Below are 23,172 nucleotides of genomic sequence, written 5' to 3'. Positions count from 1 at the left end.
TGTCACACTCACTCACACACACACACTCTCTGACTTCACTCACTGGCCTGCACCAGTTACCAGTCACTTTGTGGAGCATTGGACTGCCATTATCTCATAAGACTTTGTTGTTATACTATCTCTTACCGTATATTACTAAATCTCCATTTGCACTATTTGCTTATTTGCACTACTCTGCCTGGTTTACACTCAATGTCATTTATCCTTACTTGAATATTGTATATTGTATATTGCATAGCTTTCTTGTTATAGGTAAAATTGTATTGTATTTATTTAAATTTTTATTTTTAATTATTTTATTTGCATTTTTTAATTACTCTCTTATATTTAAATGTTCATTTGCTATTTCACCTAGGGTTTGAGAGTAACGAAATTTCTATTCTCTGTATGTCCTGTACATGTGGCAGAATTGACAAATAAAGTTGACTTGACTGACTTGACTTGACTAGATACAGAGAAAAGCCCAACAATCATATGACCCCCTATGAGCAAGCACTTTGGCGACAGTGGGGAGGAAAAACTCCCTTTTAACAGGAAGAAACCTCCGGCAGAACCAGGCTCAGGGAGGGGCGGGGCCATCTGCTGCGACCGGTTGGGGTGAGAGAAGGAAGACAGGATAAAAGACATGCTGTGGAAGAGAGACAGAGATTAATAACAACCATGATTCAATGCAGAGAGGTCTGTTAACACATAGTGAGTGAAGAAGGTGACTGGAAAGGAAAAATTCAATGCATCATGGGAATCCCCGGCAGCCTACACCTATTGCAGCATAACTAAGGGAGGATTCAGGGTCACCTGGTCCAGCCCTAACTATATGCTTTAGCAAAAAGGAAAGTTTGAAGCCTAATCTTGAAAGTAGAGATTTTTTTTTTTTTTTACATTTATTTATTGGTTTTAACCAGTTTTACATGGTGCACTGTGAACATTAAAAAATAAAAAATAAAAAAATACCACAACAACAACAGAAACAACATAGTAATAGAAACAAAAACAAAGCAAACCATAACAGAAGGGAAGAGCAGATATACAAATCAAGTTAGAGTTTCAGGCCGTTAAGTCCACAGTGTGCACGCTGCAGTTCTCCAGAAAGTTGTAGAATTTTGACCATATAGCCCCAAACAGTTTATTTCTTAATGCATAAGTTATTTTCTCCATAGATAGTATAGATGTCAGTCCATTAAGCCACTGAGATAGTCCACATATTTTTTGATTTTTCCAGCACATAGCAATACAGCGCTTGGCTTCCAAAAGTCCAGTCGTTAACAGAGCTCTATTGTTTGCAGCAGGTACAAAATTATTCGGGTATATATTTAAAATACATATTTTAGGATGAAGTGGAATCACATCACCAATGATTTGACTTAACACATTTATTACCTTTTCCCAAAAGATTTTCACACGTGTGCCCCTGTCCACTCCACACTTAATACAGGTGATAGGTTTGTAGCTTGAACCTATTTGCTGGAACGTTGAAGACAATATAATTACACAGCAAGCAAGACACGAAGTAGGCAAAGTTCTTCATGTTTCTCGTGCACGGGAGAGAACCGGACAAACGCCGTTCCTTCACTTGACCCCAGTTGCTCTCGTCCGCTCCCCCGTGACACTGCTCTTTTATTGAGGTTACATGAATATGCATATGTCATTAACATATGACGTCTACATACAAACAAAGAGTACCTTGCCTGTGCGTTGTGTAAGTGTGTGTGTGTGTGTGTGTGTGGGGTCAGAGTGTGGCCCCATAAACGACTTCCCTTAACCTGCTGGTCTGGAAAATCCAACAGTTCATCTATATGTATATGTATGCACTTATACTAAAACTGACATAGCTAGGTTAATCCTACCGTAATAAAACAAGGTACGACCTCTTCCCATGCTCCCAGGATGTAGGTGTGCATTCCTGGAATGCACACCAAGCCTTTGCAGCCTGCTAAAGATCACACATCCTATCACTACACAATTGATTATACACCTCTAAGCATATATGGTTAAATATTTCTAAGCATAAATGACAATCAACAATACAAAACCTAACAACAGGTGTCTGGGATGTTTGAGTTAAAATGATGCATTTTTGACGGAGTCTTGTTAACCATTTATATTGAAGTAGTTTAGATTGCACATTAAATGTCTGACTCTGGGCCAAGGAGCATGATTTATACCACTCATCATCAGATATATCCATTTGCAAATCATTCCTCCAAGCCTCTGAAATAGACTGTGTTGATTCTTTGGAATTTTCCATAAATAATTTATACAATGCAGAAACTTGGCCTCTCCCATTTAGATGCTTTATAACCAGTGTTGGTCAAGTTACTTGAAAAAAGTAATCAGTAACTAATTACTGATTACTTCCCCAAAAAAGTAATCCCGTTACTTTACTGATTACTTATTTTCAAAAGTAATTTATTACTTAGTTACTTAGTTACTTTTTAAAAACACGATTTACAACCTGAATAGGTGATAAAGTGATAGATCTTTCAGCCCAATTCTACTTTTTCTGCATAATCCATCATATAAAATGTAATCAAATGGAAAAGTCTCTTTTTAAAACTTGTTTTATCAGTTTTAATCTTTTAACTTTATGCATCAAGCAAACATTAAATTATCTGCAACATTCTCTGACTTGAAGAAATTTGTTTAATATTTAAACTTATTTTCTGCACATTCCAGCACATAAAATAAAATATTTTTTGTGTTTACACTCAGTCTTTCAAATAGATGCAAGTAAAACACAGCAGAAAATAAATAAAGTCAAAGACTAGCAGTCCTGTTGCTCTATTTTCACCTGTAAAGCAGGAGTAGGGTAGGCGGAGGTTTACCCTGGTGCAGGTGAGCCGCAGTGGTCAGTGGAAGAATCCGCGAGTTTCTCTGTGAGTTTCCCATTACGTCGTAGCTACTCGGTGCTTGCTTGGAAGTTTAGGGTTTTTTTCGGTGTAAAAAGAAGTTTTCTTCCCACGCACAACGGACACTAATGTTTTTGTCACTTTTTATGGAATCAAACTCAAAGTAAGGTCAGTACTTCCACGCTTTAAACGCTGCACGCTCATACTCTCTCCCGCACTCGATATATGATCCATTGTTGATCTGCAGACAGCTGTTGTCACGAACGGCGCACTCGCTTACGTCACTGTCATGAGACATTCTTGCAAAAAAATCACGGTTTTAGTAACGCAGTAACGCAGCGTTCCTACGGGAAAGTAACGGTAATCTAATTACCGTTTTTGCAATAGTAATCCCTTACTTTACTCGTTACTTGAAAAAAGTAATCAGATTACAGTAACGCGTTACAAGTAACGCGTTACTGCCCATCTTGGTTTATAACTGTGTTCTCTAGAGAGGAGTAGGTGGGGATTTCTAAGCTGTCACCTTGTGTGGTTAAGATAAAATTTCTTAATTGAAGAAATTTAAAAAAATGTTTGACAGGAATAGAAAAAGTACTTCTAAGTTGTTCAAAAGACATAAGAGTATTATTCCTAAATATATCAGACACTTTTCTTATACCTTGATCGAACCAAAATTTAAAACCTGCATCTGCCCTACCAGGAAGAAAGCTGTTATTTCCAAATATCGGAGTAAACCTAGACAGTTCTATCATTTCTCCCAAGTAGTTATGTATTTCAAACCAGATCATTATAGTGTTTTTTAAAAAGGGGTTCTTAGTTTGCTTATTTAGTGTCTTCCTGTCGGCTGAGTAAAGATTAGGGGGGATTTTGATTTCTGTAGACTCCATAGAAACCCACACTGGAGTTTGCTCATTAACAAAATAAAACATTGCCGCTCTGATTTGAGCAGCCCTGAAGTACCACTTTAAATTTGGAAGTTGTAAACCCCCTGTTTCATAAGGAAGGTTTAGTAATGAGATTCTGAGTCTTGGTCTTCTGTTCTTCCAAATAAAGTTTCGGAATAGTTTTTGCAGAGCTAAAAAGAAAGTGTTTGGTGGAGAGAGAGGTACTGATTGAAAAAGGTAAAGATATTTTGGCAAAATTGACATTTTTAGTATATTAATACGACCAATTAAAGATATAGGTAGTTTCATCCATCTGTTTAGAAGTGTAGTAACTGACGTCGTCAAGGAATTATGATGAGATAATTTCACACCCAGACAAGTAAACCCATGTTCAGATAGCAGAAAGGGAGTGTTGATTGGAGGATTGTGTCGTTCATTTTTATTCAAAAATAATATTTCAGATTTATCAAAATTTATTTTATAACCCAAAAATGTACTAAATGTATTAATGAGACTTAATATAGATGGTACTGATTTGTTTAAATTAGTGCAGAACAGGATCACATCATCTGCATATGGGGCAATACGGTGGTCAACATTACTTTAATTCTGATATGTTTTTATGATTCCGAATTGCCATCGCAAGAGGCTCAATTGCCAAGGTGAACAAGAGAGGTGACAAGGGGCACCCTTGTCTAGTTCCACAATATAATCTGAATGGTGCGGAAAAAAGACCATTAGTTAAAATCTCTTCTTGAGGATTGGAGTATATAAATTGAATCCATTTAAAAAATCTGTTTCCAATACCAAACTTTTTCAAAACTTCAAATAAGAATGGCCATTCAATCCTGTTGAAGGCTTTTTCCGCATCCATTGAGATTAACGCATTGTCTCTGGCCTCTTTTTTCTCATAAATGATATTCATGACCCTCCGTATATTGTGAAACCCCTGCCTCCCCTGGATAAAGCCGTTCTGGTCTATATTAAACAAATATGTAAGACTGCTTTCTTCCATTTGTGCAACATCTCTAAAGTTAGAAATATCCTGTCTCAGAGTGAAAAACTAGTTCATGCATTTATTACTTCCAGGCTGGACGACTGTAATTCATTATTATCAGGAAGTCCTAAAAACTCACTGAAAAGCCTTCAGTTAATCCAAAATGCTGCAGCAAGAGTCCTGACAGGGACTAGAAAGAGAGAGCAGATTTCTCCTGTTTTGGCTTCCTGTTAAATCCAGAATTCAAAATCCTGCTCCTCACATACGAGGTCTTAAATAATCAGCCCCATCTTATCTTAATGACCTTGTAGTACCATATCACCCTATTAGAGCACTTCGCTCTCGCTCTGCAGGCCTACTTGTTGTTCCTAGAGTATTTAAAGTAGAATGGGAGGCAGAGCCTTCAGTTTTCAGGCCCCTCTTCTGTGGAACCAGCTTCCAGTTTGGATTCAGGAGACAGACACTATCTCTACTTTTAAGATTAGGCTTCAAACTTTCCTTTTTGCTAAAGCATATAGTTAGGGCTGGACCGGGTGACCCTGAATTCTCCCTTGGTTATGCTGCAATAGACGTAGGCTGCCGGGGATTCCCATGATGCATTGAGTTTTTCCTTTCCAGTCACCTTTCTCACTCACTATGTGTTAACAGACCTCTCTGCATTGAATCATATCAGTTATTAATCTCTGTCTCTCTTCCACAGCATGTCTTTATCCTGTCTTCCTTCTCTGACCCCAACCAATCACAGCAGATGGCCCCGCCCCTCCCTGAGCCTGGTTCTGCCGGAGGTTTCTTCCTGTTAAAAGGGAGTTTTTCCTTCCCACTGTCCCCAAAGTTCATAGGGGGTCATATGATTGTTGGGTTTTTCTCTGTATCTACTGCACCTTGAGGCAACTTTTGTTGTGATTTGGAGCTATATAAATAAAATTGAATAGAATTGAACTATAAAAAATGTCTGAGCCTTTCTGTGTTGACTGTGACATCACTCACGGCACATTTAAACAACAGAAATTAAAGTGATTTAGAGACTTTCACACTGCAGGTTTCCAGAAAACACAGTTTCAAAATACATGAAAGCTGAAATCTGTGTTAACTCATTTTTGCTGCCTTTAAAGGGTAACAGTATCGGTACTGGTTTTGGTAATACTGTGTATGGCACAGCACTACTGGCGGTCCCACTCCTGTGGAAGCTGGTGTGAGTGCGTCTGCTGTGAACATGCAGGCAAAAAGAGAACATGGAGTCGAGTGGGGGTGTCTCTGTTAGTGAAGCATCACAAAGAGCTGCTCTTTTTACTTCTTACCTAGCTGATGTTGAGAGCAGGCTGCAGTCGCATTGCATTTTAGGTATGGACAAAATTAGTGAGAAGCCTCATTTTCAGCCATCCACTGTTGTAGACGGGTTAGCCACACACTTAGATCTGTTAGATGCTTGGGTGTAGTCTCCACATAAAACCAGAGACTCTGCTGCTGGTATTGATCTGTTGAAGAGTAAAGACATGAAAGTCAGACTGTCTGTCTGTACTTTAAACTGCATTTAGAATTTTAAAGCATTTTTCATCTTCAAATTTTCACATAAATCGAAGATCCAATGGTTCCAAACATTTTCCATCTAATTTGAACAAACGATTGATCATTCGTCCATGTGTCCTGTATCTAAAGCTTTCCATGGGTAAGTTTGACTGCTACGCTAATATCTTCCCTTTGCCCTTACATTACTGTTGTTTTCTTACTGGGGAAGAAGTGTTTTCATTGCATATGTTGCACCTATGTTCACTTATAAAGTTATACAGTATCCTACAAATGTGGCACACTACTGGCAGACAATCAAATCAACATTTAAAGTTGAGTCACACAAAACTACATAACTGACAGCAAAAACTAGAATCGTATGATAATAATCACCAGATTGTGACCGTGTAAGTCCTGAGACAGATATGGATGGTGTAACATTCACTTGGCGTCTTGGTGTTCACAGCTCACTGGCCGAGTTTATCAAACAAACTGTGACTGACTTCTGCTCATTCTAGGAAATGTTGGTGTATGTTGTGCAGTCACTTTAATATAAATATTACAAAACTCCGATTGTACATGGGTCACTCGATCCCCACAATTTAAAACAACAACAACAATGGTACAGTCTAAACTGCAAATGGATTGAGTTAAAAACTATTCAAACCTGTGCTTTATCAAAAATGTAAACAAAGTTCCTCCTTCTTCTTCTTCTTTAAAAAAATAGCTTCCCACATCATCACACTTCACAAAAAGATTCTAACGCGTCCTCGGTCCGGCTGGCACCACAGAAGACGCTGGCGTGTGTGGATCTTGTTGTTTTGGTCTTCTTGTTGCATGGTAGAGTGTGATCTTTCACTATGTGCAGTAGATAATGGAACGTTACCCTGTAGAGCCATGACTCTTAAACTGTTGAACTACTTGTTGTGCCACAGAGGCTCTTTTTCCACTTTTTTTAATAATCATGCAGACAAAGAACTTCACTGAATATGAAATATTTGTTTTTAAGCACTGCACAACCTTCTCTCTCTCTTTTTACCACTTAATTTCTGTCAAACATGTTGCTGACATGAAAATGAAAATGAGCATGTAGACTTTTTAAAGATGTTGTGTTTGTAACCTTTTCAGTTGGATAGCACTGCATTGTTTTCAATAACATTTCATAATGCTACCTTGGGGAAGGAGATCCAGGAATTGAAGGCATAAGTTCATATCCATTAGTCCTGATGCATTAATGTAATGACTGCAACAGGCATTGTTTCCGTTTCCAAGGCTGAGAGAACATGAAGCTGCACTAGCTGAGAACACCAACGTGTCACAACATGAGGCAAAACTGACAGTGTGAAATATCTGAATTTGGTCTTTTCATTAATTCAGCATTATCTAATGTCATTAATTTTTGGATTATGATATGGGGTATGCCAGTCTCATCCTTTGATCACACAGTCTGGATACATATCATTTACAGGATTTATTGCAATGTGTGATGCACAACATCAACATAAACTGTTGATGGTTACACTGTACCTGCAGATATGTCTATATCCTTTTGTGTGGATGCTTGTGTTATTGTGCATTACATACAGTCCCTGTGTAAGCACCTCTTAAACTTATTTTATCTTTATTTTTCTTATTCTCTTATCTGAAGAATCTGAACGTAAAAATCTACAAGCTGCCAACGAGAGATGCCCAACTGGGTTTCATAGTTCTGGTAACAGTGACAATAAAGATCTATCTTACCGTATATTATAAACATGTCAGAAATAAAGTCAGCAAATAATGTGTATGAACAATATTTCAATAGTTTCTATTAAGGGCTGTTTGGATCTGCTGTAAATGTCCATCCAGACACCACAGAACACAGAAGTGCCTCGCAAGGTCAAAGCTGTTTTTGAAACATAAAGGAAGAATATGCAGGTGTTTATTTTTCACATTGTCTTTTGATGAATGTAGACCAGAGTCTGTCCCTTCATGGTGTGTCAAAATGATTTTAACCACCCAACTTTTCCTTAGGGAAACCAAGTGAGACCAAAAAAAGACCTTAAAAATAAATAAATAAAATGTGCAGCAGTAAATGTAGAGATAATGTTCAACTGTGGTACCATCAACACCTATGGATGCGCATGTGCTTGCTTAGTGCATGGAGAGCTTTATCTGTCACACACACAACAAACTCTGGTGAAAGTGTCATCTGAGTTTGTGCCTCTTTGGTAGATTAAAAAAGTAAATAAAGTGCTGCCCTGCGCTTTATAGTTGAGGCATATAAGTGGATGTTATAGGGTGCAAAAGTGGAAATATATATTAGAAAGAAAGTTTAAATAAATCTAGAAATCTAATAGGAATAAATGAATAAATAACTGACTACAAGAAAAATTAGATAAGTGTGGATAGATGAACTTTTTTGGCATTTTATAAATTGCCTGTATTTTATGCATTTTGCTCAAAACCTTTAAGTCTCCATATAAAACACAAGCAAAAAAACTTCTTTTTTTAACAAGCAATTTCAATATCAATCCTCTAAATGCCGAGTGGGGGACAATGTGTGCACTGCAGCAGCACTTAAACTCCACCCCAGCTGCTGCTTCCATCATGCCCAATCCTGCCCATTACACGGATGTTTTTCTTTCCCTTTTCATTTCTGCCATCCAACTTTTGCAAATCACTCAAGGAAACCAAGGAAGACCAAGGGTAAGACACACTACACTTACACTCACATAGATCACCCACTAATTCAGGCAGAGCTGTCCTGTGCGCCCGTTCAGCCGACACGTGTGATCATGTGCACATTTCAGCTGTGACCACATCCAGCAAACATTTCTGCCTTGAGTTACCATAACGGGTCGGTCTTTTCCTCACGGCTTGATTTAAAAATAAATAAATAAAAAATCACAATGAAATTTTGAGACGTAACTTCCCCTCGGCTCGACGCATTCCTCTTCTTGAACGTCACTTGTTCCTTGTTAGAAGTTTGTTTTGTTTTTTTGCGCATTTGTGCGGCACAAAGGCTTCGTGTTATTGTTCTTATACTTCAGCCGAAACTGTTCTTATAGAATGAATCAGACATGACTACGCCGTATCCGCAGCAGATTCGCGTTAGTTTCAAAGAGCCAAAGTTGTTCTGTCCTGGCAGCGTTTGCACATTACCATCGCGCTCTTGTCTTTTTGTACAATAAAAATTAAAGTTCATATCTCCAATTCTCACATTTGCAGATTCCCAGTTTTCCTCCTGTCAGTTAAACTAAAATCAGCTGGTTGAAGCGCAGAAAAAAGCGCGTCTGTTTGCGGTTTTCTTTTTATGCTCTTTACGTGTCGTGCAGATACTGAAGACGCTTTGTGACGCAAGTATTGACAAACCCAGTACTGAATGTGGATTTGTGTTCTCCTTGGGTTCTAAGGACAACACAACATTTCAACATTTATGTTTAGGTCCTGATCGTACCTGTGTTGAAGTTACTGGGCCCTGTTTTCTCTGCATGCTATGTGATGCTGCAAAGGTTGTATTAATGAGGAGACCCTGAACTCCCAAGCAAACCCATGAGCTACGACAAATGAAGGTGGCTGTAATAACCAGTCCCTCTCCATTCTGTTCGGGTTTAGTTTAGTCCATTCTGTCTCATTAAAATTCTACATTCTAGCCATTTATCTGCACCAACTGCACACTGATGTTACGGGGTGCTCTGCTGACCAAAGCACATTATACAGTATGTCTCAAGCAATTTTTAAGTCTATCTAGCTAACATTCAGAGACAACTTGAGGATCAGTAAGCTGCCCAAGAATGGGCTCAGAGATTGAACCATCAATCTTCCAGTTTAGTGGGGTGGCTGTAGCTCAGGTGGCAGAGCAGGTCAGCCACTAACCAGAAGGTCAGTGGTTCGATCCCATGCCAAATATCCTTGGGCAAGATACTAACCCCATGTTGCTCTATAAAATGCATCCATCGGAGTGTGAATGTGTATAAATGGTAGACTACTTCGCATTTAAAAGCTCAGAGAAAAGTGCTTGTGTGAATGAATTAGTTGTGTAAAGTGCTTTGAGTGCTCAGACAGAGTAGAAAAGCCCTGTAATTTTTTTAGATGACCTGCTTTGAATTCCAAACACTCGTAACGGCATTTAGCACAACCGCATCAGGCACGATTTTTAAACGTTTTTCCACATTAAATTCAGCACAAGTTGCAGTAAATTGCTTGGGGAGATTACTTAGGAAATCCCTTTTTTTAATTCTGCAAAGTACTAAAGAACATGTGTAGTAAGTTCTAAATGTCAGTTTTACAGCTTGAATTATTCCTTTTTGTTTATTGGCTCTCCTTCATGAAATAACCTTTGGTGCCATTTAAACTTTACCCAGATTATCTGAACATTGTAGTTCTTCACTTGGAGAAAAGCAGAGCATTGCTGCACTACCCCTACGACAATAGCACCATTTGTATATTGTGTTTTATGAATTAGTTATCACCCCTTAGTTACCACCTTCAAATAATGTACCGATTCTGTTTTTGGGCTGTGCCATTTCATATCGTTTGCATAATATCAATATATATTTGTCATATCAGTGGGATGGAGTGCCCTTGTGCACCAAACAACAAAACAAGGCCAGAAATGTCTGAGAGTGAGAGCCACTGCACCGTCACCGTCTTCCACATGTAGTTTTTTGTGATAGTGCTTCTACATCTTCTTCTTCAGCATGTAAGGATAGACTAGAGCACTTGTAGCCATATGCGTCCTTGTCCGTTCTCAGAAGACGTGCAACCTTGTACTCATGTTGAAAGTACAGTAAACCTTAGCTGAGCACGCCTTGTAGCCCAATCCTACTTAACCACACTTGATAATGCTGATATTGGGTGTCAAATTAGATGTGGATTAGATGTCACTGGGCTAAAGAAACAAAATATGTTTTCCATGGCAAACATTGGATGGTCACAGTTTAAACCATGTTTGCTGGGTTCACTCTTATTTGATGGTTTTTATATTCCTATAAACTACCAAAGATGCGTTGTGACTGACTAAATTCCTTTCATAATTCAAATTGTAAAAAACAAATGTTTTAAGGTAAAGACTGGATAAAATATCACTGATATGTTAAAATAATAAATAATATTACAGATACTTTTTTTCTCAAGGCAACAGCATCACGCTTTCTTTCTGTTTTCTGTCAAACACTAGATCTGCAAAATGCAAGTCCCGGGGGCTCTTCTCTTCCTCATCACGGGTAAGCTTACTTCACTGACATCTGAATATGTTAGACTATTTGAATGATCTGTTTAGACATATAAAATAATACATAGTACGTGTAAATCTAGGTACTAGTGAATGAATGTCTAGTTGTAGCACATTGCTCCAGTTTTAAAGGTAATTTGAAAAGAATTTCACATATTTTAACTCTTGGGCTCAACAACCCATAAGAACCATTATTAGCTGAAAACATTGTTTCCAGTCAGAAGGGGCGATCGTGGTTCAGGGGGTTGGGAAGCTCATCTTGTAACCGGAACATTGCCAGTTGATCCCCAGCCTTGTCTGTCAATTTTATATGAATGCAATCCATCATTATAACATTGAAGCAGACAACAGCCAATTCCAGGTCTCAGGGCCGCTGTCCTGCAGGTTTTAGATGTGTCCAGCTGATTTCAACGGCTAAATGACCTCATCAACGTGTCTTGAAGTTCTCCAGAGGCCTGGTAATGAACTCATCATTTGATTCAGGTGTGTTGACCCAGGGTGAGATCTAAAACCTGCAGGACACCGGCCCATAGATATTCAGCAACAGATTTGCTGTAGTGTTCGAAGTCATTTTGCTAATCATAAGAATATGCAACATTATTTAGAAGCAGGTTTTTACTAACTAGCAGTTTGTAAGGAGGCCCACAAGAAAATCTGAATATTTAATCAGAAATAAAATCAGAGTGAAAACTGGTGTTAGAAAACACTGGATGTGATATTCAGCCCTGTGTCCTATCACAGAAAAGACGTAATTTAAACGTAATATTGTGCTGGATAAATATTTTGCAAATTGGAAGATAAAAACTTTTTATCTTAAGTAAAAGTAATAATCTTACTGAAGTAGCTTCATATTCATACATGTGCTCACCAGACACTTCACGTTAATTACACCTTGCTAGTACTACAGGCAACAGGTGGAGCTAGTGCTCATGGTGAAATAGAATAGAATAGAATGGCTCTTTATTGTCTCTGTTACAAGAAAGGCAGTTTGTGCATTTCACACACATGGAAAGATGCCAATAGCTTATGTATTTACAAAATAACACAGACAAAAAAAGAAAAATATGTACAAGTTATATGTACACCTGCAAACATATATATATACATATGTGTTCCAACGTTCCATTGATCGTCTGTCAGATGTTCCTACAACTTGATCTGAGTCCACCTGTGGAAAAAACTCGGTTAATTGGACATGCTTTTGAAAGGCACAGGCCTGTGTATATAAGGTCTCACAGTGGAAAGTGTCAGAGGTGTGAGGTGCTTGACTGGCAGGTCTGGAGAGCTGTGTGCCTTCAGTGCAGTGTTGCCAACTCCTCAGTAAGGAAAATCGCGTTTGGCTGTCCTAAAAGTCGCTAGAAGTCACTAAATGACATCATCGCCTAATTTGCATAATTGGTCATGCTAATGTAATTGTAACCTGCGTTTTTGGAGAGAGAAATAACATCATGGAAGAGACATAAAGTGAGTTAAATGCATTTAGAATTTAATTGTCACCACAAATTAAATTTCTTTTAGCAATTATTGTTGTTTTTAATGTCACCATTCCAACCCTGCTCCTTTACCCGGGCTTGGACCAGCAAAAGTGACTCAAAGTAGGCATTCTGGGGGAGTTACTTTGTGTGTGTGTGTGTGTGTGTGTGTTTTAAACCTTGTGATCCACAAAACAACAAGAAAAGACTGCGTTACAGTCAGTGTGGGAGCAGCGGCTTCGCTCATGCGCGTTTCATTTGCGGTTTGGACGCAGGTGTGAACGTCTCCTGCCCTGATAGCAGCTGCGTGAGGACTATCTTCTGCCCATGAGCGCTTTGGCACAGGCGAGGTACCCACGGCAGCACCCGCTGCTTGTTGAGAGTAAGAGCAATACGCGCTTTCATGTCAAAAAGTTGTCATAAATAAGTCTCCAATAACAGTAGAAAAAGTCACCAGATTTGTGGCTAGTCACTTTTTAGGAAAAAAAAAAAGTCGCTAAGTGGGTCTGAAAACTCGCTAAATATAGCGACAAAGTCGCTAAGTTGGCAACACTGCTTCAGTGTCAACAGTGTGGATTTTGGAGTTGATTGGTGTTTTTTAAGGAGTGAGCGAGGTTTCACAGGAGAGTTGGCTGAGGGTAACAATCACCTGCAGGCTTCCTCTCAAAATCCAGGGTATGGCCTTGATGGAAGGAGAAAAAAATGAAAGGAATAGTATGGATGGTAGGTGAGAGGAAGTGATTGGTGGTCCAAGTGAAGAGAATGAGTGGGGAAAGGTGGGGAAGGGTGGAAACATGCACAGAGCAAGTGAAAGGAAGAGGAAAAAGAGAGACGTGAGGGTAGTACAGAAGAAACCGATATGTCAGAAGTAGAGCAGGGCGATATGACCAAAAATATTTCTCACGATATACATTTGAAAATTTGCGATAACGATATAACTGACGATATAATTGACACGAGACAAATTACTTTACAACTCCACAACTTTATTAGTGCAAAAAACCCCATCAATGTACTTTCACTTAAACAATCAGCTGTTTTTTATGTGCATTAAAGTTATATACAAATGTAACAGTGCAAATGCAAATTCCTGGCTGACAGTTTAACCAAAAGGCATTTCCAGTGGAGACTGGCCGACATATCCTCAGCATAACCATGTATAATATCCACAAAACTTAAAAAGAGGTTATACACACACAATACGGTAATATTATGTTGAAGCACAGTACGCATCACTCCGCCAGGCTCCTCCCTACGATAGCCGTAATGCTCCGACAATCCATCAAGCGGTGCGGCTTCGTAGCTTAGCAAAGTCGTACTGAAACATTTGACAGATTTTCGAGCGCCGTGCACATAAAATCGTTTTGAGGTCAGTAAACACAACCAGAATTCATACATAAGGCACACGGGATTATAAGGGGCTCTGTCGATTTTCAGAAAAATCAAAGGATTGATTTTAAGTGTGCCGTATTTTCCAAAAAAACATGGTAATAACGACGGCTCGCTAGCATGCGCTACCAAAAATAGTGCTTTGTTGTGTATCTGACGGACCAAAGCTAAACCAGTTTTACCACTGAAGTTGCAGCATTTTTACAAACCAGTTCTGGTTCATCTGTTTCATTCAACGATTTGCTTTCGCCGCCATGCTTTTTCCGACGTGTGCGTATGAAAACAAAGGCACTGCGCATGTGCATTTTACTAATATTCTATCGCGAGATTTCATTTTCCTATTGTTGCCCAAAATTATACCGGTATTACCGTGAACGGTATGATATGGCCCCGCCCTAGTCAGAAGACAAATCTGTGAATGTCAGTGCAAGCTTTGAAGAAGAGGGCGTAAAAGTTGATCTATGGGCTCAAAATGTGGTCATAAATATTTTGTACTTGTAAAAAAGATTTGTATGTGTAAAAAAGATTTGTGTGTGCGTAAAAAAGATTTGGACCTGCAGTTCAAAAAAGCGCCCCTCCAACAGCCAAACCCATCTGTTCTCTGATTGAATTGTTACATTTGTGATTGACATGACATTGACCAATCAGATGAAAGGAAGAAAAATAGGGTCAAAATTCGTACTTGTAACTTGCAGGGTTTTTTTTTCTAAGTCCACACACAAATCTTTTTTACGCACACACAAATCTTTTTTACACATACAAATCTTTTTTACGCACACACAAATCTTTTTTACACATACAAATCTTTTTTACGCACACACAAATTCTTTTTACACATACAAATCTTTTTTACACATACAAATCTTTTTTACGCACACACAAATCTTTTTTACACATACAAATCTTTTTTACGCACACACAAATTCTTTTTACACATACAAATCTTTTTTACGCACACACAAATTCTTTTTACACATACAAATCTTTTTTACACATACAAATCTTTTTTACGCACACACAAATTCTTTTTACACATACAAATCTTTTTTACGCACACACAAATCTTTTTTACACATACAAATCTTTTTTACACATACAAATCTTTTTTACAAGTACAAAATATTTATGACCACATTTTGAGCCCATATCGATCCTCTTAAGTTGAGAAAAACACTTACAGCACAAGTTGGACAAATCAAAAATGCTAAGATTCTTGAAGATTGGAATCTGCTGATTGGTTGTAACACAGAAGCTGAGGTGGTAAATGTGAAGAAACCTGTGGGGGTTTGTGCAAAGTTAAAACAACTGTAAGAGTAGGAGAAAGAGAAATAATGGAAATAAAGGAGTCATTGTAGTAGTGCTGTTAAATGTAAATATGAAAGAAATGGGTGAGAATTTATAACTAAGAAACAGGGAAGTTAAAGGAGTAAGACTAATGACAAGAGGTCCACAGAGAGGAGAAACAGAACCTGTGGAGGTGGAATTTGAAACAGAAGAGGTACCACAGGTGATCTTCATTGAATTGATGCGTTTCAGTGTGATGGAGTTTGTACCCAAACCAATGAGGTGTTAGCAGGAATTTGGACATATTGCTAAGATGTGTAAAGGAAAGAGGAGATGTGTCCGATGTTCTGGAGATCATCAGTAAGGAAAATGTGGAGTTTGAGTAAAACCAAAATGTTGTAGTTGCGGAGGAGAACAGTGTTGCTTTTTGGGGATGTGAAGTGCCGAGGCAGCAGACAGTTGCTCAACAAACGAGGATCCTGCAGGAAGTGACAGATGCAGAGGCGTGTTGTTGAGCAAGAGAGACCGAGTGAAAAACCCATGATAGGGAAGAAACGAGTAATGAAAAAGGTTGTGGACACGGTTGAAAGAAAAATGGAGGAAGACAAGAAGAAGATGGTGACATTTATTGTAATAAATGCAACATGAGTCCAAGACGGAGACGATTCAGATTATTGTGAAGGCGGCATGTCATAGTTCACCTGACATTCTTCATATTTAATCTAAGTAGTTGGGCAAGTCAAGAAGGGGAATGTGGTGGTTCAGTTTATACCCATGTTAATCCTACAGTGGAATGCAAGGCGTCTTTTGTCAAACGGTCAAGATTATAAACAGTTTATATACAATCAGACAGAAAAACCTGGCATAATTTGTATACAGGAAACATGGTTGAAGCCTTTTTTGGACTTTATTTGGATATATTGCAGTTAGATGTGATAGGAAAGAAGGGAATGGAGCCTTGTCTTTCATTGAGTGAGGTATTCCATATAAAATAAGAGAAAAGGGATTTGGAGTATGTAGGAATGGAGCTATGGATTGGAGGGAAGGTATTTTATGATCAGTGCACTGATAATTTGTTTAGGGACGATTAAAACAACACCAATATGTGCTTTACAAGTACAATCCGGAGAAATGTTACAAGGCAAGTGTTAAAGGTTAATTATTGGATAAATTTGAAAGGTCATAATAAAAGTTATCCTATTAGAAAAATGTTAGAAAATTGTTGGGAAAGAGGAAAGGATAAAAAAGTAGTTTTGGGTGGGTTGGTGATAATGAAGCTAGAGCATTTAAAGTTTTAAAGCATTTAAAGAATTCAGTCAGACAGTACAGTGGCTTTCAGGCCTACGTGGACATGGCAATACATTAATGTAGGCAAATCATTATTGGATATAAAGAAGAGAAAAATTACAACAGATATTTGTCAAGAATGTTAGAATAGAATAGAAATGTGGGGAAACCTGCAGTCAGTTTGGACTGAAGAAGTCACTTGGATGAGCGACGAAACGTTTCTTCCACTGAAAACATCCAGATGAACAGAATCAACCGTTTTTACTTACCTGGATGACTGAGGATTATCTACAGACATCAGACTGTAACGAGGCACAGGTCTAAGGAAGGTTACAGAACAATGTCTATAGCCTTGAAGGTTTCAGTGAGCACAGTTTGGAACCACCAGGACTCACTAGAGCTGGCTGCATGGCTAACAGGAGGGACCAGGGTAGAAGGGTCTTACCCAGGGAGGTGACCACGAATCTAATGGTCACTCTCACAGAGCTCCATTGTTACTCTGACAAGAGAGGTGAACATTCCCGAAGGACGTCTATCTCTTTTTTTTGGAAGCAGAAACTGGGAGAGGCTGGAGGGAAAGATGTACACAGCAATGGACGGAGACATCCTTGATGATAACCTGCTCCAGAACGCTCTGGACCTCAGGCTCAGACAAAGTTTGATCTTCCGACTGAATAGTTTTTGGAATAAGGCTGTAACGTGACAAAATGTGGCGCAAATGAAGTGCTGTGAATACTTTCTGGATGCACTGTAGACTGTGGAGTTTAAATGATTCTCAGTTGGTACTAAGGGACCCAACGTGTGTGCAAAGATTAACCCATCCCTACACAATTACACCATGAACACCAGCCTGAACTGTTAATGTAATGATACATGATATATGTGGTGTACACTGAGTTCTGAGCCTACCATCCAAATCCCACAGAAGAAATCGAGACTGCGTATTGTTTGCGTAACAATGCAGTTCAACGCCCACTCACATCTTGCATCAGGTGATCTCAATAGGTCCCGTGATAGATTAAGGCAAGGTCTCACAATGGTTTCACCCGAAACTCTGCTGATAAGGACCCATATCCCTTTTCACACCTTGGCTCATGTGATGAGACACAACTCCCACTAGGGCTTAACTACCTGGGACTCTCCACCATCCAGTGTTAGAACTGAAGAACCTCTTCGAATGAGAGGCGAAACATCTTCAGGAAACTTAAAGAAGTCCAGTCGCTTTTCTTTCCAAGCTTCTTAGACTACCATGACCTTGATAACTGAGACCCTTCACACACACTACTTCTGCCTGTAAAGAAAAATTGTTACGTCCAAATTTCCGTTTGTGTTAATGTGAGAGCTGTAGTGATTATGGATGTATTTATTCATTTTCTCACTTAAGAGATTGTCGGGTTTGCTGGTAGCTTTCAGTCTACGAACAAGAGCAGCTTGAACCCTCTATAACAGCGGTCTCCAACCTTTTTTGCGCCACGGACCGGTTTATGCCCGACAATATTTTCACGGACCGGCCTTTAAGGTCTCGCGGATAAATACAACAAAATAAAACTAGTACCGGTACCGAAAAAAAGAAGATTTATTCATAACACACTGAAAAGACCCAGGAAAACCGAGCTAACGATAAAAACGATAACAAAATAACGCTGAAAACCGATAAAAACCCTGAAAACCATACATTTCACACCTGAGCCTCAACTCTCGTGGCCCGGTACCAAACAACTCGCGGACCGGTACCGGTCCGAGGCCCGGGGGTTGGGGACCGCTGCTCTATAAGAATGGAAACTATTGAAAATAAAGTTCCCGAACAGCTGAATGTCCTGCTTTTTTTCAAAAATCAAAGTGAGATTTTTTTGAACACTGAGTCAGGACTGGGCAACTCCAGGCCTCAAGGGCCGGTGTCCTGCAGGTTTTAGATCTCACCCTGGGTCAATACACCTGAATCAAATGATGAGTTCATTACCAGGCCTCTGGAGAACTTCAAGACATGTTAAGGAGGTCATTTAGCCATTTAAATCAGCTGCGTTGGATCAAGGACACATCTAAAACCTGCAGGACACCGGCCCTGAGGCCTGGAGTTGCCCACCCCTGCACTAAAGTGTGTGAGCTAAATGATAGTTCATCAGCACTAGAAGTTCTAAAGTTTAGTTTGGGGGAACTATTAGAACTGGAGTTTTGTATATACGTCTGAAGAACGTCTTGACTGTGACTGTGTATGACATGATGTATCCAAACATCTGATTACAGGCTCTATCTCTGCCAAAAAGGTGGGGGATTTTGGTGTGTTCACTGCTTGCATCGACACAAAGGAAAATAACAGTCTCAGGTTCGAGCCTTCAGTGTTAATGCCACTATCACATCGAATGCATATGCTGTACTGAACCCTAACATTAAATGGAGTGTGCCTTATATTAACCATACCATTTGATCTTTTCAAAGATTGCAGTGCTACTATCAAGACTGTTCACAACCTCCCTATAAGCCCTTCAGCTGTGAATTCAAGACATCGAATGGAGCTATACTGGCTACAATGAAAAACGTGATGTGCAAGAATTACACTGTCCCATTAACAGAACACAATCCTGGCGAGTTGCAAGAGACTGGTAATGTGACAAACTTCACATGCACACTGACAAGAAACAAGAGGACTGAAATGAAGAATATCACCATAGACTACAAGACACAAAAAGAAAAACGTAAGTATTCATTACACAGCAGCTTAACTCTGCCCCTAGATTTCTTAGCAAGATGTTCTTGTCCCGGTGTGCCAACATTTTATTCACCAGATAACCCAGAATGGGTTCCATGGTTAGGAGAGAAATATAATGTTTTTGCAAAGGAGATCAACTAATCAATAATCATTACTTTAAAGATGCAACGCAGTTGTAAAAAGCCTAGTTGGAACTACCACAAAGGTCATTTTGAGCACCTTGGGAAGTGTTGAATGCTGTTTATAGACAGACATTGTCCACTTTAGGATTGCATGTGTGCAAAATTTCACAAGCATATAGCCACCTTTAAACTGATGAGCAAATTTCACAGGTGGGCAGAGACAGAGACTCATAGCAAGGATTTAGTTCAGCAGGTGATCATTTAAAGGTCAGTGGCCCAGCCAGTCTTAAATCTTCACTGTAATCAAAATACAAGAGAAAGTGATTTATTTCCTGATTTCCTGTTGGCTATAAATTGCTAATACTACCCAGTCATATGCAAAGTGTTAACAAATTGTTTTTCATCCATTGTGGTTTTTTGTTTTGTTTTTGTTGATTTGTTTATTTCCATTTTAAAAACTTACAATAGCTAAAACTGGAAAATGAAATCAATATTTTGTGCCAGTATTGAGCCCCAACTGTGCTTGTCAGTGTAATCATTTTGTTTAATTAACACAAATATCAAAGTAAGTTGATACTTGCCGGTGTCCTAGTATTTAAAATGGATTTATCAATAATTATTATGTAAAACTTTTTGAAAAGTGCTCTAATGCAGCGGTCTCCAACCTTTTTTGCGCCACGGACCGGTTTATGCCCGACAATATTTTCACGGACCGGCCTTTAAGGTCTCGCGGATAAATACAACAAAATAAAACTAGTACCGAAAAAAGAAGATTTATTCATAACACACTGAAAAGACCCAGGAAAACCGAGTTAACGATAAAAACGATAACAAAATAACGCTGAAAACCGATAAAAACCCTGAAAACTATACATTTCACACCTGAGCCTCAACTCTCGTGGCCCGGTACCAAACGACTCACGGACCGGTACCAGTCCGAGGCCCGGGGGTTTGGGACCGCTGCTCTAATGCATCCAAAGCATTTTGAATATGTTCTAGGCTTTAGGGGACGATGGTTAGCGTACAATTGACAATTTCCTGGCAAACCAGCTTCCAGTTTGGATTCAGGAGACAGACACTATCTGTACTTTTAAAATTCAAACTTTCCTTTTTGCTACAGCATATAGTTAGGGCTGGACCAGGTGACCCTGAATCCTCCCTTAGTTATGCTGCAATAGGCGTAGGCTGCTGGGGGATTCCCATGATGCACTGGGTGTTTCTTCTTCACTCACTATGTGTTAATAGACTTCTCTGCTGAATCGTACTTGTTATTAATCTCTGTCTCTCTTCCACAGCATGTCTTTATCCTGTCTTCCTTCTCAGATGGCGCCGCCCCTCCAGGTTTCTTCCTGTTAAAAGGGAGTTTTTCCTTCCCACTGTCACCAAAGTGCTTGGTCATAGGGGGTCATATGATTGTTGGGTTTTCTCTGCATGTATTATTGTAGGGTCGACCTTACAATATAAAGCTCCTTGAGGCGACTGTTGTTGCGATTTGCCGCTGTATAAATAAAATTAAATTGAATTGAAAAATAGCACACTCGATAATTAATCAGATATCAAAGAAAATAACTGCCAGGTTTAACAATTCTGAATAACTAGTGCTTGCAATGTTACTGATTTACTTATTTTTAATACATCTTTACAGTAGAATAGATCTGCAGGTGAGAGACAGAATTTGTGGTTAAAATAATCTAAAATAAATGAGCTCATGTCTTTTTCTAATCACGTTTCCTCGATCCTAAAGCTTGCCAGATACAACACTGAAATGAATATGAGTGTTGTCCACTCATGCATGGTGTGGAGTGCCGCAGTTGAATCCATGCAACTTGATGTGTCAAGAGAACAGATCAAAGAAGTTAAAAGAACTCGAGCTCAATAAAAGTGCAGTTAATTCATTCAAAATCCAGCAGAAAGCGTTAACTGTGTAGCAGCAGCATCACTGTCAGGCTCCATCAAACAGGATGAGACAAGCTGTGCTCTTCTTATCCTTACAGAACGAATCCCAAAGTGCTGTGCTGCAAGCCCAACCTCCCTGTGGCCTGTGGTGCTCCTCACTCTGTGGAGAGTCGTTGACTCCTGATGAAGCAAGCATGAAGGAGGGTCTCTGAACGCTTTGACTAACACAGCTGTATCTGTTCCATTTAGCCATTTTAAAATTTAAGAAACTTTCTTAAATACATTTCTATGCAGGCTTCCATTACTTGCCTGATCCCCAAGTACATGCAATAATGCAGTATGTTAACATATAAACTGAATTCCAACTATGATATATGATAATATGATATATTAAAGACTTAAAGCATTAACTCACTTCCGTTGTATCATTATTGCTTTTTTTTTTTTAATAGGACGTTTGGCCGTCATTGAAACCAGCTCCTGCTGCACATCGCAACACAGTATTCAAAAGCACCTTAGGTTTCCAGCGTTAAGAGTTTGTGGGAAAACATAGATGTGAGGATAGGGAAGCTCAGCGTCATAAAGATCTGATAGCAAGGAAAATGAGTTCACTGAGTGGGCGAAGCTGTATTTTTGTCCTTCTGTGAGCTCCAAAAATATTGGGACAATGTGTAAAATGGAAATAAAAACAATGCAATGATCAGCAAATCTTAGAAACCCATATTTTATTTACAGTACAGCATAAAATATACACCAGATGTTTAAACTGAGACATCATACTATATCAGGAAAATTGCATGTTTTAAATTTGATGCCAGCAATACGTCATAAATAAACTTCCAGGAGTCTGTTATGGACTGTTGTTAAAAGACGAGAGGGTAATTGCTGCACTGAATATAATATGGCTATGTGGGATTCTGTTTTATTACAGTGTTCCAGCTTTCACTGTGGGTCATGATATTCACTGTTGTCTGGGCTTCTTGCAACCTTTCATGAAAGCACTGAGTCTAATTCTTACCTTTGTGTAGTACAGAAACTGACGTTTGATTTTGCTTGGTAAATTCCTCTAAGCCAGATTGTTGATTGTTAGTAGGTAATTACTCTTAGCCTTTGCCTTTACAGCATGACTGCCATGCAGAAGTGTTTCTCTGTGTAACCCTGAGTTGACTTAAAAATTAAATCTAGAAAAGAAAGGCATGTTCTGCAAAACACTGGGGGGAGGGGGCTGGAAACATAAGTAACTACTGGATTGTGACTGTAGATTTAAGTATGTCCTGTGGAAGGCAGGATGGGACCTGCTGGTTCTGTCACACAGTCAAAATGACCCGGCTCTTGCTCTCCAGCTTCACAGGGTGTAGTGATGTAAAGCGCTATACAAATACAGGCCATTTACCATGTCTGTGGTCAACAGAGTTGTGAGCTTTCTTGTGTTTGTCTGTGTTCGAGCAGGAGACAAGACGCTACCCAAGGTCAGTGCTCATACTTTTCTGAAACCTGTGAGGAGCAGCACGGCTTGTGCTTTGATTTTAGCATAAATGCACATTTTATATCGCGAGCCAAACAGGAA

The 23,172-nt window shown here is 39.2% G+C and overlaps 1 protein-coding gene across 1 annotated transcript; it reads left to right on the top strand.

Annotated features, from left to right (window-relative positions):
• Positions 1-8,809: 8,809 nt before the first annotated feature.
• Positions 8,810-22,003, top strand: LOC146374424 (uncharacterized). Its single transcript, XM_084951142.1, has 5 exons — positions 8,810-8,921; positions 11,395-11,440; positions 19,125-19,203; positions 19,317-19,573; positions 21,704-22,003. The coding sequence occupies exons 1-5, from the start codon at positions 8,823-8,825 to the stop codon at positions 21,787-21,789; spliced, it is 567 nt and encodes a 188-aa protein (XP_084807268.1). The 5' UTR covers positions 8,810-8,822; the 3' UTR covers positions 21,790-22,003.
• The last annotated feature ends 1,169 nt before the right edge of the window (positions 22,004-23,172 follow it).

The sequence above is a fragment of the Perissodus microlepis genome, chromosome 14 (genome assembly GCF_051167445.1).
Source record: "Perissodus microlepis isolate ML-2025 ecotype Zambia chromosome 14, ASM5116744v1, whole genome shotgun sequence".
Lineage (NCBI taxonomy): Eukaryota > Metazoa > Chordata > Actinopteri > Cichliformes > Cichlidae > Perissodus > Perissodus microlepis.
This window is presented reverse-complemented; position numbering and strand designations above follow the sequence as displayed.

What these genes read in the sequence shown, in the direction of transcription:
- LOC146374424 (XM_084951142.1), top strand. Translation starts at nt 8,823, where the DNA reads ATGCCCAATCCTGCCCATTACACGGATGTTTTTCTTTCCCTTTTCATT. An exon ending in TCTTCTCTTCCTCATCACGG is followed by an intron (nt 11,441 to 19,124) that starts GTAAGCTTACTT and finishes ATCTGATTACAG; the next exon opens with GCTCTATCTCTGCCAAAAAG. An exon ending in CAAGACACAAAAAGAAAAAC is followed by an intron (nt 19,574 to 21,703) that starts GTAAGTATTCAT and finishes TTATCCTTACAG; the next exon opens with AACGAATCCCAAAGTGCTGT.